Here is a 17,985-nt window from a genome sequence, read left to right on the forward strand (position 1 = left end):
TGCCTGACTCTAAACAGGAAGGAATGTTATTGCGACGTAGTTACCAATTATTCTAAAGCCAACATTTGGACAAGTAAGTTTTCTTATTTTGCAGTTTCAACATCAGATCTTCATTCGTCTCCACAATAAAACATTTCTTGCAAGCAATATCTCTCAAGAATTTTACATTAGACATTATAATGTGACCAAACAATTACATTTTGGGGGCTTGTATGCTAGATATTCTCTTTGGACTCAGTATCATTGACCTCAATAAGTACCTCTTGTCTCCTATAAACCATTATGTGACTTTATCTGCCCAATGTGTAGATAAATGTAGCAAACCCATGGGGGCAAACAGACAAGCCTTGTAATGACTGTAAATAACTTGTGAAGCCTCCAGGTTTTTGAAATATATCACCTACCTCCACGTGACCTCTCATGCTTCAGAAAATAACTTCTAACAACTAACGCTAATCCTCCTCACTTCACATGCCAATTATTGCTTTGCAAACAAAAATATGGCATTATAATCAAAGCCATCCTGGATTTTAAACATCAGCGGCATTTCAGAACTTTAAAACTTTGGCAAGTCACTAACAGCAAGCGCCATCTGTTGGTGTCTTAGCATCAAAAATTAATTTGAATTTAACCTCCATCCTCATTTCAAGTCTCAGTTAAAATAGCTAAGCTTCATAATGCTTTGGCTTTGAAATCTATTAGCAAGGAGCTCTCTGCAAAACAATCGAGAGAACTAGATCTATTAAATGAATAGCAGTAAAGAAAACAAAATAGCAAAACAAATAGCCATGGAATACTAGAACATAGGTATATGGTAGTTTTATGGTCTCAACTGGGGTGTCCACAGAGCTGTCAAATGGAGACTGGACATTTTGCCCCAGGAAGATATGGTAAAATTACAAACTGAATACCTTAGGCGATTGAAACCAGTCTAGGAGATCACACGGACGTGTTATCTGTAAAATCACTTATCTTCTATATGATGCGATCCCTGCCCCTGTCAAGAACTTAAAACTTGAGCTTGGTGTCACCAAATTGCTACTTCCCAATTTGTCTAGTCTCTCTTACTCTGTAACCTTGGTGTGTCCTTCACAATAGGGCTCGATCCTTCAGCTTGGTTCATCGATTTAAAAAAGTAGCATGTCCAACATTTTCTGGAAACAATAAATAGGTGGTTTATTGTACTTTTAAAGTTATTCATTATTTCAAAGAGGAGCACTGTGTGCCTTCTTGGTGAGTCTAATCACTGTCCTTATTGAAAGGAAGTTATATGTAATGTTCCACCTTGCAGAGTCAATATAAACTTTTTCTACAAATAGCTGATCCAAGTAATGGGATGAATGAAGTCCCATAGTGGTTTTCATAATTGAAAATCTCTTTTTATATTAAGCAATATAACTAGTTTGAATCAACCATTTGTTGGCTAGGGGCTGCAGAAGGTAACCTGAGACGTCAGCTGCTGATACGCACAGGCAGGAACGACTTTTGAACTGAAGTAACCTGGGTTCAGTCACTGACCTGGGCTGGCTAGAACCGGTTTGAATTAACCAAGTTTTGTGAAAGACAAAGGAAATGTGATAAGACACAAGTCCTTATTTAGAAAAGGAGTAATGAGGTAATACTACCTAAATCCTTGGGACAGAGCCAATGAGGAGAAGACACAGGGTAACCAGAAAGCCTAAACCAACGAAATAGAGAGACAGCACAGCTTGAAGAGATAAGGTTCGGAATAAGAATGAAGGATCTGGGGCGTGGAGCCAGAGCGAAGACTCCAGAGACCAACCATCGCAGAAGTGGAAGACCCTACATCAGGGACGTAGAGATGGCGTTGAAAGAGAGAGAGAATGGAACGCCTGGCCAGCGTCAGCTCTCCTTTTCGGGTATTATCCTTTATATTCTGTGACCACTCAGGGAGTGTCAGAGAAACCTAGTGGGTGTGCATTTAGATCTTAGTTTGGGTATAAGACTGTATAACCTGGTGTAAACTGCATGCCTATATCTAACCAGACGTATAAGCTATATGTATATGATCTAACTGTGTAAATGAAGTGAAATGAGAGTTAAGAGAGAATTGACTCTTTTCCTCTTTGTACTAAGCCAGTAACCGTAACCGGTGACCTCTGGTCAACACATTGGTTACCAAGTGGTTCGCAAATATTCCTGGAGAGCTTGGCAAGCAAAATACAAGCAATCCATAGTCTTGTTATACAGCTGCATACAAGTGATCCTCATCTCATCCATACCTGGCATTTCATCTTGATCTGAATTTTTATTTTCCTCTCTCCTTGACATGATGTCATAGGCTTGGGTAGATCTATCATGCCATGTTAAGCAAACATTGAAAATGCTCTTCCCACCATTATATTTTTGACCATCATGAAGTAATAGATGGATTGCCTTCTCCACAAGAGTCTTCCCACATGCATCATCAGATTGAGAATTTGTCAGAAAAGGTATTTAACTTGTCTAATTTTGCCAGTTTTTGGAATCTTCCTCCAAGTTCCATAAACACATTCATCGAAGTGTTGTTGACTTGATGCAAGTTTGAGATAAAGTATGGACACAAGCTTTGTGAAGGGTAATCATGTGAAAACAACAAAGCAATCAGAAATATTCAAAGTGAAAGAGTCAGTCAGGGTAGGAGAAAATTGCTAGAACAATTTGACATCGAGACCAGTCGACAGCAAAGATATAATTTTGAACCATTAGTTAGGTAGCACTCTCCAGCTGAGTCAAAATGTTGTGGGTCCAAGCCCCAAGCCAGGACTTGTGTACATAATCCAGTGCACTACTAAGGGAGTGCTTCATTATCAGAGATGCTGTTCTTTGAAGGAGGCATTAAAGCAAGGCCTGTTTCTGTGGTTCAGATAAATATTAAAGATCCCACGGTATTATTTAAAGAGCAAGGGAATACTCCCAATGTCCTGGTTAACCTTCCTTCCTCAAACAAACGCTACCAAAAACACAGACTAACTGGTAATTCATTTTATTCCTGCTTGTGGAAACTTGCTCTGTACAAAATGGCTGCTGCATCTCCCTAGGCACTGCAAAAAAAAAGTAATTCACTGTAGGCAAAGTGCTTTGAAAAATTCCTGAGAAATATGGAAAGAGCTATATAATCGCAAGTCTACATGTTTCATAAATGGAATTGTGAACATAAGATTCACCCAATACATGGATGATTTGGTTCCCTTAAAAGTCCTGTTAGGTGTTACAAATGGCTCCATTACATTATCAAATTGCTACTCAGTTTTATATGACTGCAAAGACTGACAAAACAGGATTCTTGATTATGAACTAGAAGTGAATGCACTAATTAGTTAATAATTCAGGGATGTTTAAATTATTTATTTAATTTATCTGGGCAACTTAACCATTAAAAGAAGAAAATGTGCTACTGTATCAGTTTATAATTGTAACAATTAATTGTGAATGGTTATGATTTTCCATTTTTTTTTATTCGTTCATGGGATGTGGGCGTCACTGGCGAGGCCGGCATTTATTGCCCGTCCCTAATTGCCCTTGAGAAGGTGGTGGTGAGCCGCCTTCTTGAACCGCTGCAGTCCGTGTGGTGATGGTTCTCCCACAGTGCTGTTCGGAAGGGAGTTCCAGGATTTTGACCCAGCGACGATGAAGGAACAGCGATATATTTCCAAGTCGGGATGGTGTGTGACTTGGAGGGGAACGTGCAGGTGGTATTGTTCCCACCTGCCTGCTGCTCTTGTCCTTCTAGGTGGTAGAGGTCATGGGTTTGGGAGGTGCTGTCAAAGAAGCTTTGGCGAGTTGCTGCAGTGCATCCTGTGGATGGTACACATTGCAACCACAGTGCGCCGTTGGTGAAGGGAGTGAATGTTTAGGATGGTGGATGGGGTGCCAATCAAGCGGGCTGCTTTTTCCTGGATGGTGTAGAGCTTCTTGAGTGTTGTTGGATCTGCAATCATCCAAGCAAGTGGAGAGCATTCCATCACACTCCTGACTTATGACTTGTAGGTGGTGGAAAGGCTTTGGGGAGTCAGGTGAGTCACTCGTCTCAGAATACCCAGCCTCTGACCTGCTCTCTCAGTATTTATATGGCTGGTTCAGTTAAGTTTCTGGTCAATGGTGGCCCCCAGGATGTTGATGGTGGGGGATTCGGCGATGGTAATGCCGTTGAATGTCAAGGGGAGGTGGTTAGACTCTCTCTTGTTGGAGATGGTCATTGCCTGGCACTTGTCTGGCGCAAATGTTACTTGCCACTTATGAGCCCAAGCCTGGATGTTGTCCAGGTCTTGCTGCATGCGGGCTCGGACTGCTTCATTATTTGAGGGGTTGCGAATGGAACTGAACACTGTGCAATCATCAGCGAACATCCCCATTTCTGACCTTATGATTGAGGGAAGGTCATTGATGAAGCAGCTGAAGATGGTTGGGCCTAGGACACTGCCCTGAGGAACTCCTGCAGCAATGTCCTGGGGCTGAGATGATTGGCCTCCAACAACCACTACCATCTTCCTTTGTGCTAGGTATGACTCCAGCCACTGGAGAGTTTTCCCCCTAATTCCCATTGACTTCAATTTTACTGGGGCTCCTTGGTGCCTCACTCGGTCAAATGCTGCCTTGATGTCAAGGGCAGTCGCTCTCACCTCACCTCTGGAATTCAGCTCTTTTGTCCATGTTTGGACCAAGGCTGTAATGAGGTCTGGAGCCGAGTGGTCCTGGCAGAACCCAAACTGAGCATCGGTGAGCAGGTTATTGGTAAGTGCTGCTTGATAGCACTGTCGACGACACCTTCCATCACTTTGCTGATGATTGAGAGTAGACTGATGGGGCGGTAATTGTCCGGATTGGATTTGTCCTGCTTTTTGTGGACAGGACATACCTGGGCAATTTTCCACATTGTCGGGTAGATGCCAGTGTTGTAGCTGTACTGGAACAGCTTGGCTGGAGGCGCAGCTAATTCTGGAGCACAAGTCTTCAGCACTACAGCTGGGATGTTGTCAGGGCCCATAGCCTTTGCTGTATCCAGTGCACTCAGCCGTTTCTTGATATCACGTGGAGTGAATCAAATTGGCTGAAGACTGGCTTCTGTGATGGTGGAGATATCGGGAGGAGGCAGAGATGGATCATCCACTTGGCACTTCTGGCTGAAGATGGTTGCAAACGCTTCAGCCTTGTCTTTTGCACTCACGTGCTGGACTCCGTCATTATTGAGGATGGGGATGTTTGCAGAGCCTCCTCCTCCCGTTAGTTGTTTAATTGTCCACCACCATTCACGACTGGATGTGGCAGGACTGCAGAGCTTTGATCTGATCCGTTGGTTGTGGAATCGCTTAGCTCTGTCTATAGCATGTTGCTTCCGCTGTTTAGCATGCATGCAGTCCTGAGTTGTAGCTTCACCAGGTTGGCACCTCATTTTTAGGTACACCTGGTGCTGCTCCTGGCATGCTCTTCTACACTCCTCATTGAACCAGGGTTAATCCCCTGGCTTGTTGGTAATGGTAGAGTGAGGAATATGCCGGGCCATGAGGTTACAGATTGTGCTGGAATACAATTCTGCTGCTGCTGATGGCCCACAGTGCCTCATGGATGCCCAGTTTTGAGCTGCTAGATCTGTTCTGAATCTATCCCATTTAGCACGGTGGTAGTGCCACACAACACGTTGGATGGTGTCCTCAATGCGAAGACGGGACTTCGTCTCCACGAGGACTGTGCGGTGGTCACGCCTACCAATACAGTCATGGACAGATACATTTGCGACAGGTAGATTGGTGAGGACGAGGTCAAGTAAGTTTTTCCCTCGTGTTGGTTCGCTCACCACCTGCCGCAGGCCCAGTCTGGCAGCTATGTCCTTCAGGATTCGGCCAGCTCGGTCAGTAGTGGTGCTACCGAGCCACTCTTGGTGATGGACATTGAAGTCCCCCACCCAGAGTACATTTTGTGCCCTTGCTACCCTCAGTGCTTCCTCCAAGTGGTGCTCAACATGGAGGAGGACTGATTCATCAGCTGAGGGAGGACTGTAGGTGGTAATCAGCAGGAGGTTTCCTTGCCCATGTTTGACCTGATGCCATGAGATTTCATGGGGTCCAGTTAATGTTGAGGACTCCCAGGGCCACTCCCTCCTGACTGTATATCACTGTACCGCCACCTCTGGTGGGTCTGTCCTGCTGGTGGGACAGGACATACCCAGGGATGGTGATGGAAGAGTCTGGGACGTTGGCTGAAAGGTATGATTCTGTGGTTGGACATCAAGATCCAAATGAAGATCATGCTGCACAGTCCAAATCAAGTTGTTATATTTCATTATTAGATGCAAGACTGAATGATGAAGTAACCTGTTACTGTGATTGTGGTCAAGACTCAAAAATCTGAATATTCAGAATATCTTAAAGGCTTGGAGCCATTTAATTTCTAACTGTGTTAGTTGCAAGGTTTAAAGTCAATTTGGAATAGACCATCAAAATCAATTGTAGCTGGTGGGCCCAAGTAACAGCGATGGTACTTAAATACATAACCAATGTAACTAAAAATTATTTTACTGCATTTATGACATTCAAAAATAGTTTAAAAAAATTAAGCTGTACAATTATTCCTATTACAAAAACATAGCTGTTTTGAAATCTCTCGATTTCCAATAGGAATTTTTATTACCCATTAATTTGCTGTGCTGCAGAAGAAAATCCCAGGGTCAGCAATTTTTAAAAAATTGTTATAAGATACAACTTTCTTCATATAATTGTTAAAGGTCTAGGAAAAATTATTCTATTTTGAAAGAGAAATTCAGAAAACAATCACTATAAAATGTTTATAATTTTACATTTATTGTAAAGAAAACAAAAGTGTACAAAGAGTTAGGAAAATATTTTACATCTCTGAAGTTGCAGTCACCCGTCACATTGATCCCCACATTTTGCCAACACAGAAAAATTAATTCAGTTATCAAACTGAATCGTCTCACTTCCAAATTAAGCATTATTATGCCACAAGCATGGACATTCAATCGATAAGTTATCTCTAAGCGTTATTTCATCTTCAAACTTTTTTTGACTGGTCATCCAAGCCATTAGCTGATGAAATTGTCACTTATCTCTCTCACACACACACATACACAAGATGCTGGAAATTTAAAACAAAAACAGAAAATGCCGGAAACACTCAGCAGGTCAAGTAGCATCTGTGGAAATAGCAAAAAAAGTTAACTTTTCAGCTCTGACAAAGGGTTATGCCCAAAACGTTAACTTTTTGCCTTTCTCCACAAATACTGCCTGACCTGCTTGAACATTTTCCGTTTTTGTTATATGCTATCCATTGTATATTCTGAACTCAGCCCGCGGATTCCAACACCTCAGTTTCCGTGATAATAAATCACTCAAACAAAAATGCATACTTGTGCGAATTTTTAAACAATTGTTTAAAAAAAAATGCATATAAAACAGATATGTAGCTGTGGTTTAGTAGTTTACCAAAAAATAAACTACTTGACAGTCATGCCCTTGCAAGTTATTTCTCTTGTTGCACTCTTGGGTTACATAGCCCAGTGTTAATAAACCACCAAACTCTATTGTATGGTCAGTGTATAAAAAGTACTTGCATATCCTCATTTTAAAACTGTAAAAGATGACACTCAATAACTGTTTTTGAAATGATAGCTGTGAGATATGTGGATGCAGTTAATGACCACTAATTTTTTCATTTTAGCTTGAACTGGTGAAAGAGATAAAAATAGTTGCATCTATTTAATCTATGAAACCCTCCAGACTAGTGCTTTAAAACCAATTCATTATGATTTTCCACGACATTTAATTCTGCTGTGAAAATAACTCTGATAAAGAGCTGCTCAGTTAAATCAGACTACGAATGGATGTATTTAAGTATGCAGTTATCGGTGTTATACGCAAATACATGAAATTGACGAAGTTTCTCCGTTCCTGTAATTGCTGCTTTAAGGTCCATCAGTTTCTAGTCCCTGATACTCGGTCTCTGGCTCATGGGAACAAAGCTCTTCCAAAGCTCGTTCTGAAATAAGATTTAGTATAAATGAGACAGTATATATTTTTTGCAAAGCAAGACTTCTAATACCATTTTTTTTTACAATAATCATATGAAGCATTTCACCTGGACATTAGAAAGAGGACCCAAGAGTATTGATCAGTACTGCAGTTATCTAAAAAGAACTCATTTGTTCTTGCCGACAATGATTCCGGGCTATAGTTGGTGAAATACAGTTTATGAAGCAGTTAAATAAAGCAGCAACATAATGATCAATCCTAACTCTGTTCACGTGAACAAAGTCCCAGTGTTTCCTAATAATTTTAAGTAATTTATTCTGTTTATATGCAATACTCGGGTATGGTAGTGAAGTGGTTATGCTACTGGATGAGTAATCCAAAGGTTTGGACTAATTCCAGAGAAAGTGAGTTCTAATCTTACCATGGCAGTTTGAGAATTTGAATTCAGGTTTAAAAAAAAAAGCTGGTATCAGTAAAAGTGACTATGAAGCTATAGGATTGCCGTAAAAACCCATCTGGTTATCTAATGTCCTTTAGGGGAGGAAACCTGCCAACCTAACCCAATTTGGCCTATATATGACTCCAGTCCCATCGCAACATGGTTGACTCTTAACAGCCCTCTGAGGTGGCCTAGCAAGCCACTCAGTTTTATCAAACTGCTAGTTCAGCGGTTCAAGGTCGTCACCACCTCCTTCCCAGGGCAATTGGGAAGGGCAATTAATGTTGACCTCGCCAGTGACATCCACATGAAGAGAATGAATTTTTTTTGAAAACTGCATAAATTGCTCTTTACACAAGTGAAAAGTTTAGGCAAATGTCTGCCTACATTGCTTTCGTGGAAAGATATGAACACAAGTATACCAATCAATTGATGAATTTGTACAAAGCATTGATTAAGCCACAGTTGTAGTATTCAGTGCAGTACTAAGCACCCATTATTGGAAGGATATGGAAAAGATACAATGAAAATTCACTAGAATGCACTACAAGTGAGAGATAATGGTTATCAAGAAACACTAGAAAAACTGGAGCATTTTCCCACTGTAACAAAGAACACTAAGGGGGCATTCTAAAAGATGTTTTCAAATTTATGGAAGATTTTGAGAGAGAGTAAATAGTGAAAGGTTGTTTCCACTGATTGACAAATTGGAAGCATAGCCTCAGAATTATAAGAATGAAGGATGAATTTAGACAAATTTTTTCTTTTAAATTCCTCCTTCATTTTTGTGATAATTAGAACATGGAATTCTTTACCACAAATGGCTATTGTGGCATAGACTACCTATTAATAAATTAAAAATCTTAAGTCTGTGCACACTTTCCATCTACAAAACCTTACTTCCTGTTATGTTTCTGACATAGGAATTTATAAATGGGGAAAAACTGATTAAAAAAAACTATGTCCAGATTTATAATGGTAACTACCTATAACAACTTGTCACACTGCAATCAGCCTAACGTCGATGGTGGGGAAACTTAGAGACATTAATCCAGGACAAAATTAACTGGCACTTGGAAAAATATGGGTTAATAAATGAAAGCCAGCACGGATTAGTTAAAGGCAAATCGTGTTTGACTAACTTGATTGAGTTCTTTGATGAAGTAATGGAAAGGGTCGATGAGGGCAGTGCAGTTGATGTGTATATGAACTTTCAAAAGGCATTTGATAAAGTATCATATAATAGACTTGTTCGCAAAATTGAAGCCCATGTGATTAAAGGGGCAGTTGCTGCGAGGATACAAAAATGGCTAAGGGACAGAAAGGAAAGCAGAGAGTAGTGGTGAACAGTTTTTATTCATACTGGAGGGAAGTATACAGTGCTGTCTCCCAGGGATTGGTGTTAGGGCCACTGCTCTTTTTTTTAAATTCGCTCGTGGGATGTGGGCGTTGCTGGCAAGTCCAGCATTTATTGCCCATCCCTAATTGCCCTCGAGAAGGTGGTGGTGAGCCGACTTCTTGGACTGCTGCAGTCCGTGTGGTGAAGGTTCTCTCACAGTGCTGTTAAGTAGGGAGTTCCAGGATTTTGACCCAGCAATGATGAAGGAACGGTGATACATTTCCAAGTCGGGATGGTGTGTGACTTGGAGGGGAACGTGCAGGTGGTGTTGTTCCAATGTGCCTGCTGCCTTTGCCCTTTCAGATGGTAGAGGTCACGGGTTTGGGAGGTGCTGTCGCAGAATCCTTGGCGAGTTGCTGCAGTGCATCCTGTGAATGGTACACACTGCAGCCACGGTGCGCCGGTGATGAATGGAGTGAATGTTTAGGGTGGTGGATGGGGTGCCAATCTAGCGGGCTGCTTTGTCCTGGATGGTGTCGAGCTTCTTGAGTGTTGTTGGAGCTGCACTCATCCAAGCAAGTGCCTTGTAGATGGTGGAAAGGCTTTGGGGAGTCAGGAGGTGAGTCACTCGCCGCAGAAGTCCCAGCCTTCAACCTGCTCTTGTAGCCACAGTAATTGTGGCTGGTCCAGTTAAGTTTCTGGTCAATGGTGACCCCAAGGATGTTGATGGTGGGGGATTCGACGATGGTAATGGCATTGAATGTCAAGGGGGGGTGGTTAGACGCTCTCTTGTTGGGGATGGTCATTGCTGGCGCTTGTCTGGCGCGAATGTTACTTGCCACTTATCAGCCCAAGCCTGGGTGTTGTCCAAGTCTTGCTGCATGCAGGCACGAACATCTTTTTGATGTATATTAATGACCTGGACTTGGGTAAACAGGGCATAATTTCAAAGTTTGCAGATGACACAAAACTTGGAAATGTAGTAAACAGTGAGGATAGTAACAGATTTCAGGAGGACATAGACTGATGAAATGGGCGGACACATGGCAGATGTAATTTAACGCAGAAGTGTGAAGTGATTCATTTTGGTAGAAAGATTGAGGAGAGGCAATATAAACTAAACGGTACAATTTTAAAAGGAGTGCAGGAACAGAGAGACCTGAGGGCGTATAAATCTTTGAAGACGGCAGGACAAGTTGAGAAGGCAGTTAAAAAGGCATACGGGATCCTTGGCTTTATATGTAGAGGCATAAGAGAACAAAAGCAAGAAAGTTATGCTAAACCTTTATAAAACTATGGAGAACTACAATTGGTTTCAGCCCCCCTGGGCCAGGAAGGAGAAAAAAAAAATCATTCTTGTTCTTCAGTGATATTGCATGACTTATTCTGGAAAGTGCACATAAGTGGACACCAGTGAGGATAGGATATAGGTCCTTCAAAGTCAAATAGCCTGTCAACTCTCACTCTGTATACTCTCACATGGAGAATGAACATTTTGAAGAAGTACTGGTAAGATGTCAATGCCTGTGGAGCTGTACCATAGAGTGAGCATGGTCAAGAGAGGAAGACAAAGACTGATAAAAGAGAAAAAAAGTTGCATAAACAAAAGCAAAATAAAAATACTATGAGGATGTTCTCAATCTTTCATATTGCAGGTTCATATTTCACTGTCACATAGTACTTGGAACAGACTGCTTGTTCAGAACTGATGAATTCATTCTTGTGTACAATTGCTCCAGCAAAGAGCCAGCATGGATATGATGGCCTCATTCTGTGCTGTAAACTTTTACGGTTCTCTGAATCTAGTTATATGCAACATTTGGATTATACTCATTTTCCTGTAAAGGGCTGGTCCATTCTCAATGAGTAGGTTAAGAGAAAAACCAATTGTGATAGGGCTTGCTGAATTCACCATCTTAAGACTTTTTCAACTGACTTCCTGCCACCTGAACAGCTCTACTGTTCAAAGTATTTTTTGATGTATATGTCCATGACTAACACTGGAATGTGCTTCACAAGCAGTGTATTCTTTTTCCCCTCTTCCACAATTTTACTGCCCAGATAGAAAGATTTCTACCAAATATTTTCTTAAAATCGATGTGGTATTGAGAAGGGATTTAGGAATAGGGTGAGAAGTTGATTAGGTGGGGGTGATGTATGAAAAATAGACAAGCTCGTTTTGGCCCAATGGCACTTTGTTGTTCCTGAAAATACTTCTGTTCTTATACACACTTTAATCTCTGTGGGTACAGCACAGGAGAAGGCCATTCAGCCCATTGTGCCTGTGCCGGCTCTTTGAAAGAGCTATCTAATTAGTCCCATTCCCCTGCTCTTTCCCCTAGCCCTGTAAATTTTTTCCCTTCAATAATTTACGTAATTCTCTTTTGAAAGCTACTATTGAATCTGCATCCACCACCCTTCCAGGCAGTGCATTCCAAATCATTACAACTCACTTCATAAAAAAATGTTTCCTCATGTCGCCTCTGGCTTTTTTGCCGATCACCTTAAATCCATGTCCTCTGGTTACCAACCCTTCTGCCACTGGAAACAGTTTCTCCTTATTTACTCTATCAAAACCGTTCATGATCTTGAACACCTCTATCAAATCTCCCCTTAACTTTCTCAGTTCTAAAGGAGAACAGCCCCAGTTTCTCCACATAACTTAAGTCCCTCATCCCTGGTACTATTCTAGTAAATCTCTTCTGCACCCTCTCTAAGGCCTTGATGTCCTTCCTAAAGTGTGATACCCAAAATTGAACACAATACTCCAGCTGAGGCTGAATCAGTGTTTTATAAAGGTTTAGCATAACTTCCTTGCTTTTGTACTCTTTACTTCTATTAATAAAGCCTTCCCAACTTGCCCTGCCTCCTTCAAAGATTTGTGTCTGTGCACCCCCAGGTCTTTCTGTTCCTGCACCCCCTTTAAAATTGTACCATTTAGTTTATATTGCCTCTCCTCATTCTTCCTACCAAAATGCATCACTTCACACTTCTCTGCATGAAATTTCATCTGCCATGTGTCTGCCCATTTCACCAATCTATTTATGTCCTCCTGAAGTCTGCTACTATCCTCCAAATTGTTTACTACATTTCCGAGTTTCGTGTCATCTGCAAACTTTGAAATTATACCCTCTATACCCAAGTTCAGGTCATTAATATGTATCAAAAAGAGCAGTGGTCCTAATACTGACCCCTGGGGAACACCATTGTATACGTCCCTCCAGTCTGAAAAACAACCGTTCACCACTACTTTCTGCTTTCTGTCCCTTAGCCAATGTTGTATCCACGCTGCCACTGGCCTTCAATCCCATGGGCTTTAATTTTGATAACAAGTCTATGATGTGGTACTTTATCAAACGCCTTTTGAAAGTCTATATACACAACAATCACCGCACTACCTTCATCAACCCTCTTCGTTACTATTTAATAACCAAATAAATCAAGATACTAATTTACAACAAATCTCTCACCTTCACTTTCTTCTAGATCTGGTATTTTTTTAAAAATAGCTTTGATCCCATGCATAACTTGATCATATAGATGCAGCACATCCAAACAATGGTCTGTAAAATTTTTGTCCCTGTGTGAAAGGCAATGCAGCAGCAAAACAGTTTCTCTCAGGAACTGCACCACAGCTTGATTACTCAGTGAAGAAAGATTCTGTTGGGATATTCGAATAGTAAGCCACTGTTGATGTAACATGACTATTAAAGTCTTCAAGACCTGCACAATAACAGAAATTGAATATAAAACAAACAGTACTTAGTACAGTTTCTATCATGGTTAATTCTTGCTTATTCACAACGAACGCTACATTGCATAAAAACCACCAATTTCCTTGAGCTTGCCGATTGAATTTTCAACTCTACCAAATGATAATTCTCAAAGCTGACATTTTCCAGCTTGGAGGAAGGATGGTCTAGGCCACAGAATTTTTTTCTGTCAATGTCATGCTTCACTGGAAGAAGAGATCATTGAAAGCCGATATTACCAGTTCATCCACATCATCCAACATGGAAACAAAATATTCGCCTGTAACACTCCAGTGAATGGAAAAAAGTAAAATGTGCGTAACAGAAGCAAATGAGTCTGTATGACTGACCACTCTGGGAATTAAACTGATAAACGTCTAGTTGGACGTCAAGTACCCAACTGCATGATGAACTAAGCTATTTAAAAATTGTTGGAATGTTCTGGTGAAATTTTAACAGGCCCACAAATAAGGCAAAAGCTTCAATTGTGCAATCTCCATATTGGAGAACATTCTGACATAATGGCCCAGAAATTGCTTTCAAAATAACGGCAAATCTAACAGCGCTCATCGTTATTAATGGCGAAATCGAACAGCAAGTTCCGGCGACCACACATGCGCAGTTAAATGTGGAAATCCAGGACTTGTTCTTCCTGGTTCACCAGCGAAGTGACAGCTTCGCCTTAAAGGGATATCGCTGGCTACAATCAACGGACCAACGCCAACTTGCTCTCCTACCCAGCTGGAAATGAACACTCTCGCCACAAAACAGAAACTATCAGTTTTTTTAAGTCTAAGCTAAGTTTTAACAGTGCAATAAGTCTTAGTGACTGCCAAACAATCTCTCTGGCAATAAAAATTAACTTATAGAAACGTGGAGTCTCATTGCTCCTGATTTTAATAGTTTTTGGACATTTAAATTTTTGGGGCATTTAATTTTTTTCCTTCTGTCTCTTTTATCTCAGTCTTTTAATCTTATCCTCTCTTTATTTCACTTTCTCTATGTCATTTTATAATACCTTATCTTGGTTACTAGTTTGCGCGGTTTGTGAATGAACTGCACTTCCTGATTCTCACAGCATGGCTTGCTTCAAGCTAATTGACTGAGGGGCCTTCGATCTCCTTTCACCACTCATACAGCCCAGGAAAAAACGTTGATGTTATTTGAACTCGCAGTTCAAGGACGTTGCCACCAAAGAGAACGTGGTAACTTAGTCAGTGAATTTAAATCTAATGAGCAGCGACCATTGTTGGTTCGCCACTCAGAGCAATTTATGGCCATTGTCATCAAAGGGTGCATTTGTATCACAAATGTAGTGTCAGTACAACATAGTTTTGCTTTACAGTGACACTAAAGTGATAATCTAAACGTAGCCTAAATCTGGAGTTAGGGCCTGACACTGGACATTATAACTGTGGTGTCAGATTGGGCCTTAACTCTGCATTTACATAGGACAAAGTTTGCTTAACTTAAATTTTGCAAATACTAAACTTGTACTGTATAGGCACTCTAAAACAGATATGAATAAACAGCACCATCAGTTTTTGATTTGTGAATAATTCATAAGACTATCTATTTAAAACCAACTAGACAGGTGCTGGGTCTCTTATAATAAACATTCAAATCATTTTTTGCATATAAAGTTCCTTGATTACCTCAGTATTGCACAGACAGTCTGATTCTACCAACACAGCGCTGGCACCAGAATGGGACAAACCAAATTTGGTAAGGAATCGAACCACCTAATAATGTGGACATGTCACAAACAAGAAATTTTTGTATTAGATCCAACTACATGAAAATATGTTAATAACGGCATATTTTCTCTTAAACACAAACTAGGAAATAATGAAATAATGAAATCACTAAAGTAACTCAAATATTACCTTGAATGAAAATGTAGCTCAGTACAAAAAGGAAAACTTGTTTAGAGTTACTAGTTCTGTCATTTTCCTACTGAACCACATAAGGATGACTTTGCTGCTCAAGATCAATCTTACATGACTCTAAATACCTAAATTAAATTTTGAACAAGATTCCAAAATTATCTGATGGATTAAATGTGATATAGAAAAATGCAAGTACAGTGTGTGATGTTTTTGTGCACATCTACGCAATGTGAGAGGCAACATTTCACAAAAAATGCCATAACTACATCAATAAGCTGCAAATTTGAATCTTTTGAGTTCAAATGAGCATTAAAAATTTTTACTTAGTTGTTTCACAATTTATGCTGCCATGACTATTCAAACAATTCAGGCAAATGAGTTGCAATGGTTTGCACTGTGCATACTAATCATTACAAAACAGTGGTCTGCTAATTTATTAGTTACAGCATAATTTCTGGAATTTACCTCTTGCTCAAGCTGCAGCCATAGTCTATCTGCAGCAGAGTTGTCAGGTCTCGAGGAAGCATAAGTGTACAGGTTAAGAAACAGGCATGACGCTGGAAAAGAGAGAATGCAATTTTATTAATTTACCAATAAGCAAAGTCAACATTATGACACACTAACAAAAGCATAATACTGCAGATGATGGAAATCTGAAATAAAAACAGAAAATGCTGGAAACACTCAGCAAGTCAGGCAGCGAGAAACAGTGTTAACGTTTCAGGTTGATGACCTTTTGTCAGAAAAATGTCTTCGACCAGAAATGTTAACTCTGTTTCTCTCTCTCCCCACACCTGCTGAGTGTTCCCAGCATTTTCAGTTTTTATTTATGATACACTATGTTGCTTTTATATTATAGTCAGGTTACTGATTGTGTAAAGATTAAAACTGAAAATTGTAATATATGCCCAAACCAGAGACACATTAACTATTTAATCCTCACCTTGATCAACAAACCAAATAAATGTTATGTTAAGACAAAATGAGTGATTAGCAGTTTAGGGGTGAAGTAAACTGCAACATTGATTGGAATGACCAGCTGCACTGTTTCCTGGTACACACAGCTGCAGTAACCATTTAATTAACGTAGTCCCAGACTCCAGCTTTTAATTATATCAAGTTACAACTAAAACAGTCTACAAGAACAGTTTGGTGCTCCGGTGTGCTGGAGCTAGAGTGTGATGTACCATGAAGTAGCAAAACTTGCACCTGCAACTGCCATTTTCTGATCTCAGCAATGCATTCCTGTAGATAATTGTAAACAATTTTACAACACCAAGTTATAGTCCAACAAATTTATTTTAAATTCCACAAGCTTTCGGAGGCTTCCTCCTTCGTCAGGTGAACGGTATGGAAATGACCCATACCGTTCACCTGACGAAGGAGGAAGCCTCCGAAAGCTTGTGGAATTTAAAATAAATTTGTTGGACTATAACTTGGTGTTGTAAAATTGTTTACAATTGTCAACCCCAGTCCATCACCGGCATCTCCACATCATTCCTGTAGATACCCACTGCAGGGGTCAGATAGAAACATAGAAAATAGCAGGAGTAGGCCATTCGGCCCTTCGAGCCTGCTTAGCCATTCAATACGATCATGGCTGATCCTCTATCTCAATACCATATTCCCGCTCTCTCCCCATACCCCTTGATGCCTTTTGTGTCTAGAAATCTATCTAGCTCCTTCTTAAATATATTCAGTGACTTGGCCTCCACAGCCTTCTGTGAGAGAGAATTCCACAGGTTCACCACCCTCTAAGTGAAGAAATTTCTCCTCATCTCAGTCCTAAATGTCCTACCCCGTATCCTGAGACTGTGACCCCTCGTTCTGGAGCCCCCCCAGCCAGGGGAAACATCCTCTCTGCATCCAGTCTATCTAACCCTGTCAGAATGTTATATATTTCAATGAGATCCCCTCTCATTCTTCTAAACGCGAGTGAATACAGGCCGAGTCGACCCAATCTCTCCTCATATGACGGTCCTGCCATCCCAGGAATCAGTCTGGTGAACCTTCACTGCACTCCCTCTATGGCAAGTATATCCTTTCTTAGGTAAGGAGACCAAAACTGCACACAATATTCCAGGTGTGGTCTCACCAAGGCCCTGTATAACTTCAGTAAGACATCCTTGCTCCTGTACTCAAATCCTCTTGCAATGAAGGCCAACATACCATTTGCCTTCCTAACTGCTTGCTACACCTGCATGTTTGCTTTCAGTGACTGGTGTTCAAGGACGCCCAGGTCCCTTTGTGTATCAACATTTCCCAATCTATTACCATTTAAATAATACTCTGCCTTTCTATTTTTCCTTCCAAAGTGGATAACTTCACATTTAACCACATTATACTGCATCTGCCATGTATTTGTCCACTCAACTTGTCTAAATCGCCTTGAAGCCTCTTTGCATCCTACTCACGATCCCACCTAGTTTTGTGTCGTCAGCAAACTTGGAAATATTACATTTGGTTCCCTCATCCAAATCATTGATATATATTGTGAATAGCTGGGGCCCAAGCATTGATCCCTGCGGTACCCCACCAGTCACTGCCTGCCATCCTAAAAAAGACCCATTTATTCCTACTC

The 17,985-nt window shown here is 40.7% G+C and overlaps 1 protein-coding gene across 2 annotated transcripts in view; it reads right to left on the reverse strand.

Annotated features, from left to right (window-relative positions):
- Positions 1 to 6,778: 6,778 nt before the first annotated feature.
- Positions 6,779 to 17,985, reverse strand: part of atrip (ATR interacting protein) — a 34,054-nt gene continuing 22,847 nt past the window's right edge. For both annotated transcript variants that reach the window (XM_067998617.1, XM_067998616.1), the window contains 4 exons: positions 15,870 to 15,961; positions 15,171 to 15,257; positions 13,234 to 13,486; positions 6,779 to 7,992 (listed from right to left, as the gene is read on the reverse strand). In XM_067998617.1, the coding sequence (XP_067854718.1) occupies positions 7,919 to 7,992; positions 13,234 to 13,486; positions 15,171 to 15,257; positions 15,870 to 15,961 (506 nt within the window). In that variant the 3' untranslated portion in view covers positions 6,779 to 7,918. The remainder of the gene's footprint in view (positions 7,993 to 13,233; positions 13,487 to 15,170; positions 15,258 to 15,869; positions 15,962 to 17,985) is intronic.

The sequence above is a fragment of the Heptranchias perlo genome, chromosome 17 (genome assembly GCF_035084215.1).
Source record: "Heptranchias perlo isolate sHepPer1 chromosome 17, sHepPer1.hap1, whole genome shotgun sequence".
NCBI classification, from domain to species: Eukaryota; Metazoa; Chordata; class Chondrichthyes; order Hexanchiformes; family Hexanchidae; genus Heptranchias; species Heptranchias perlo.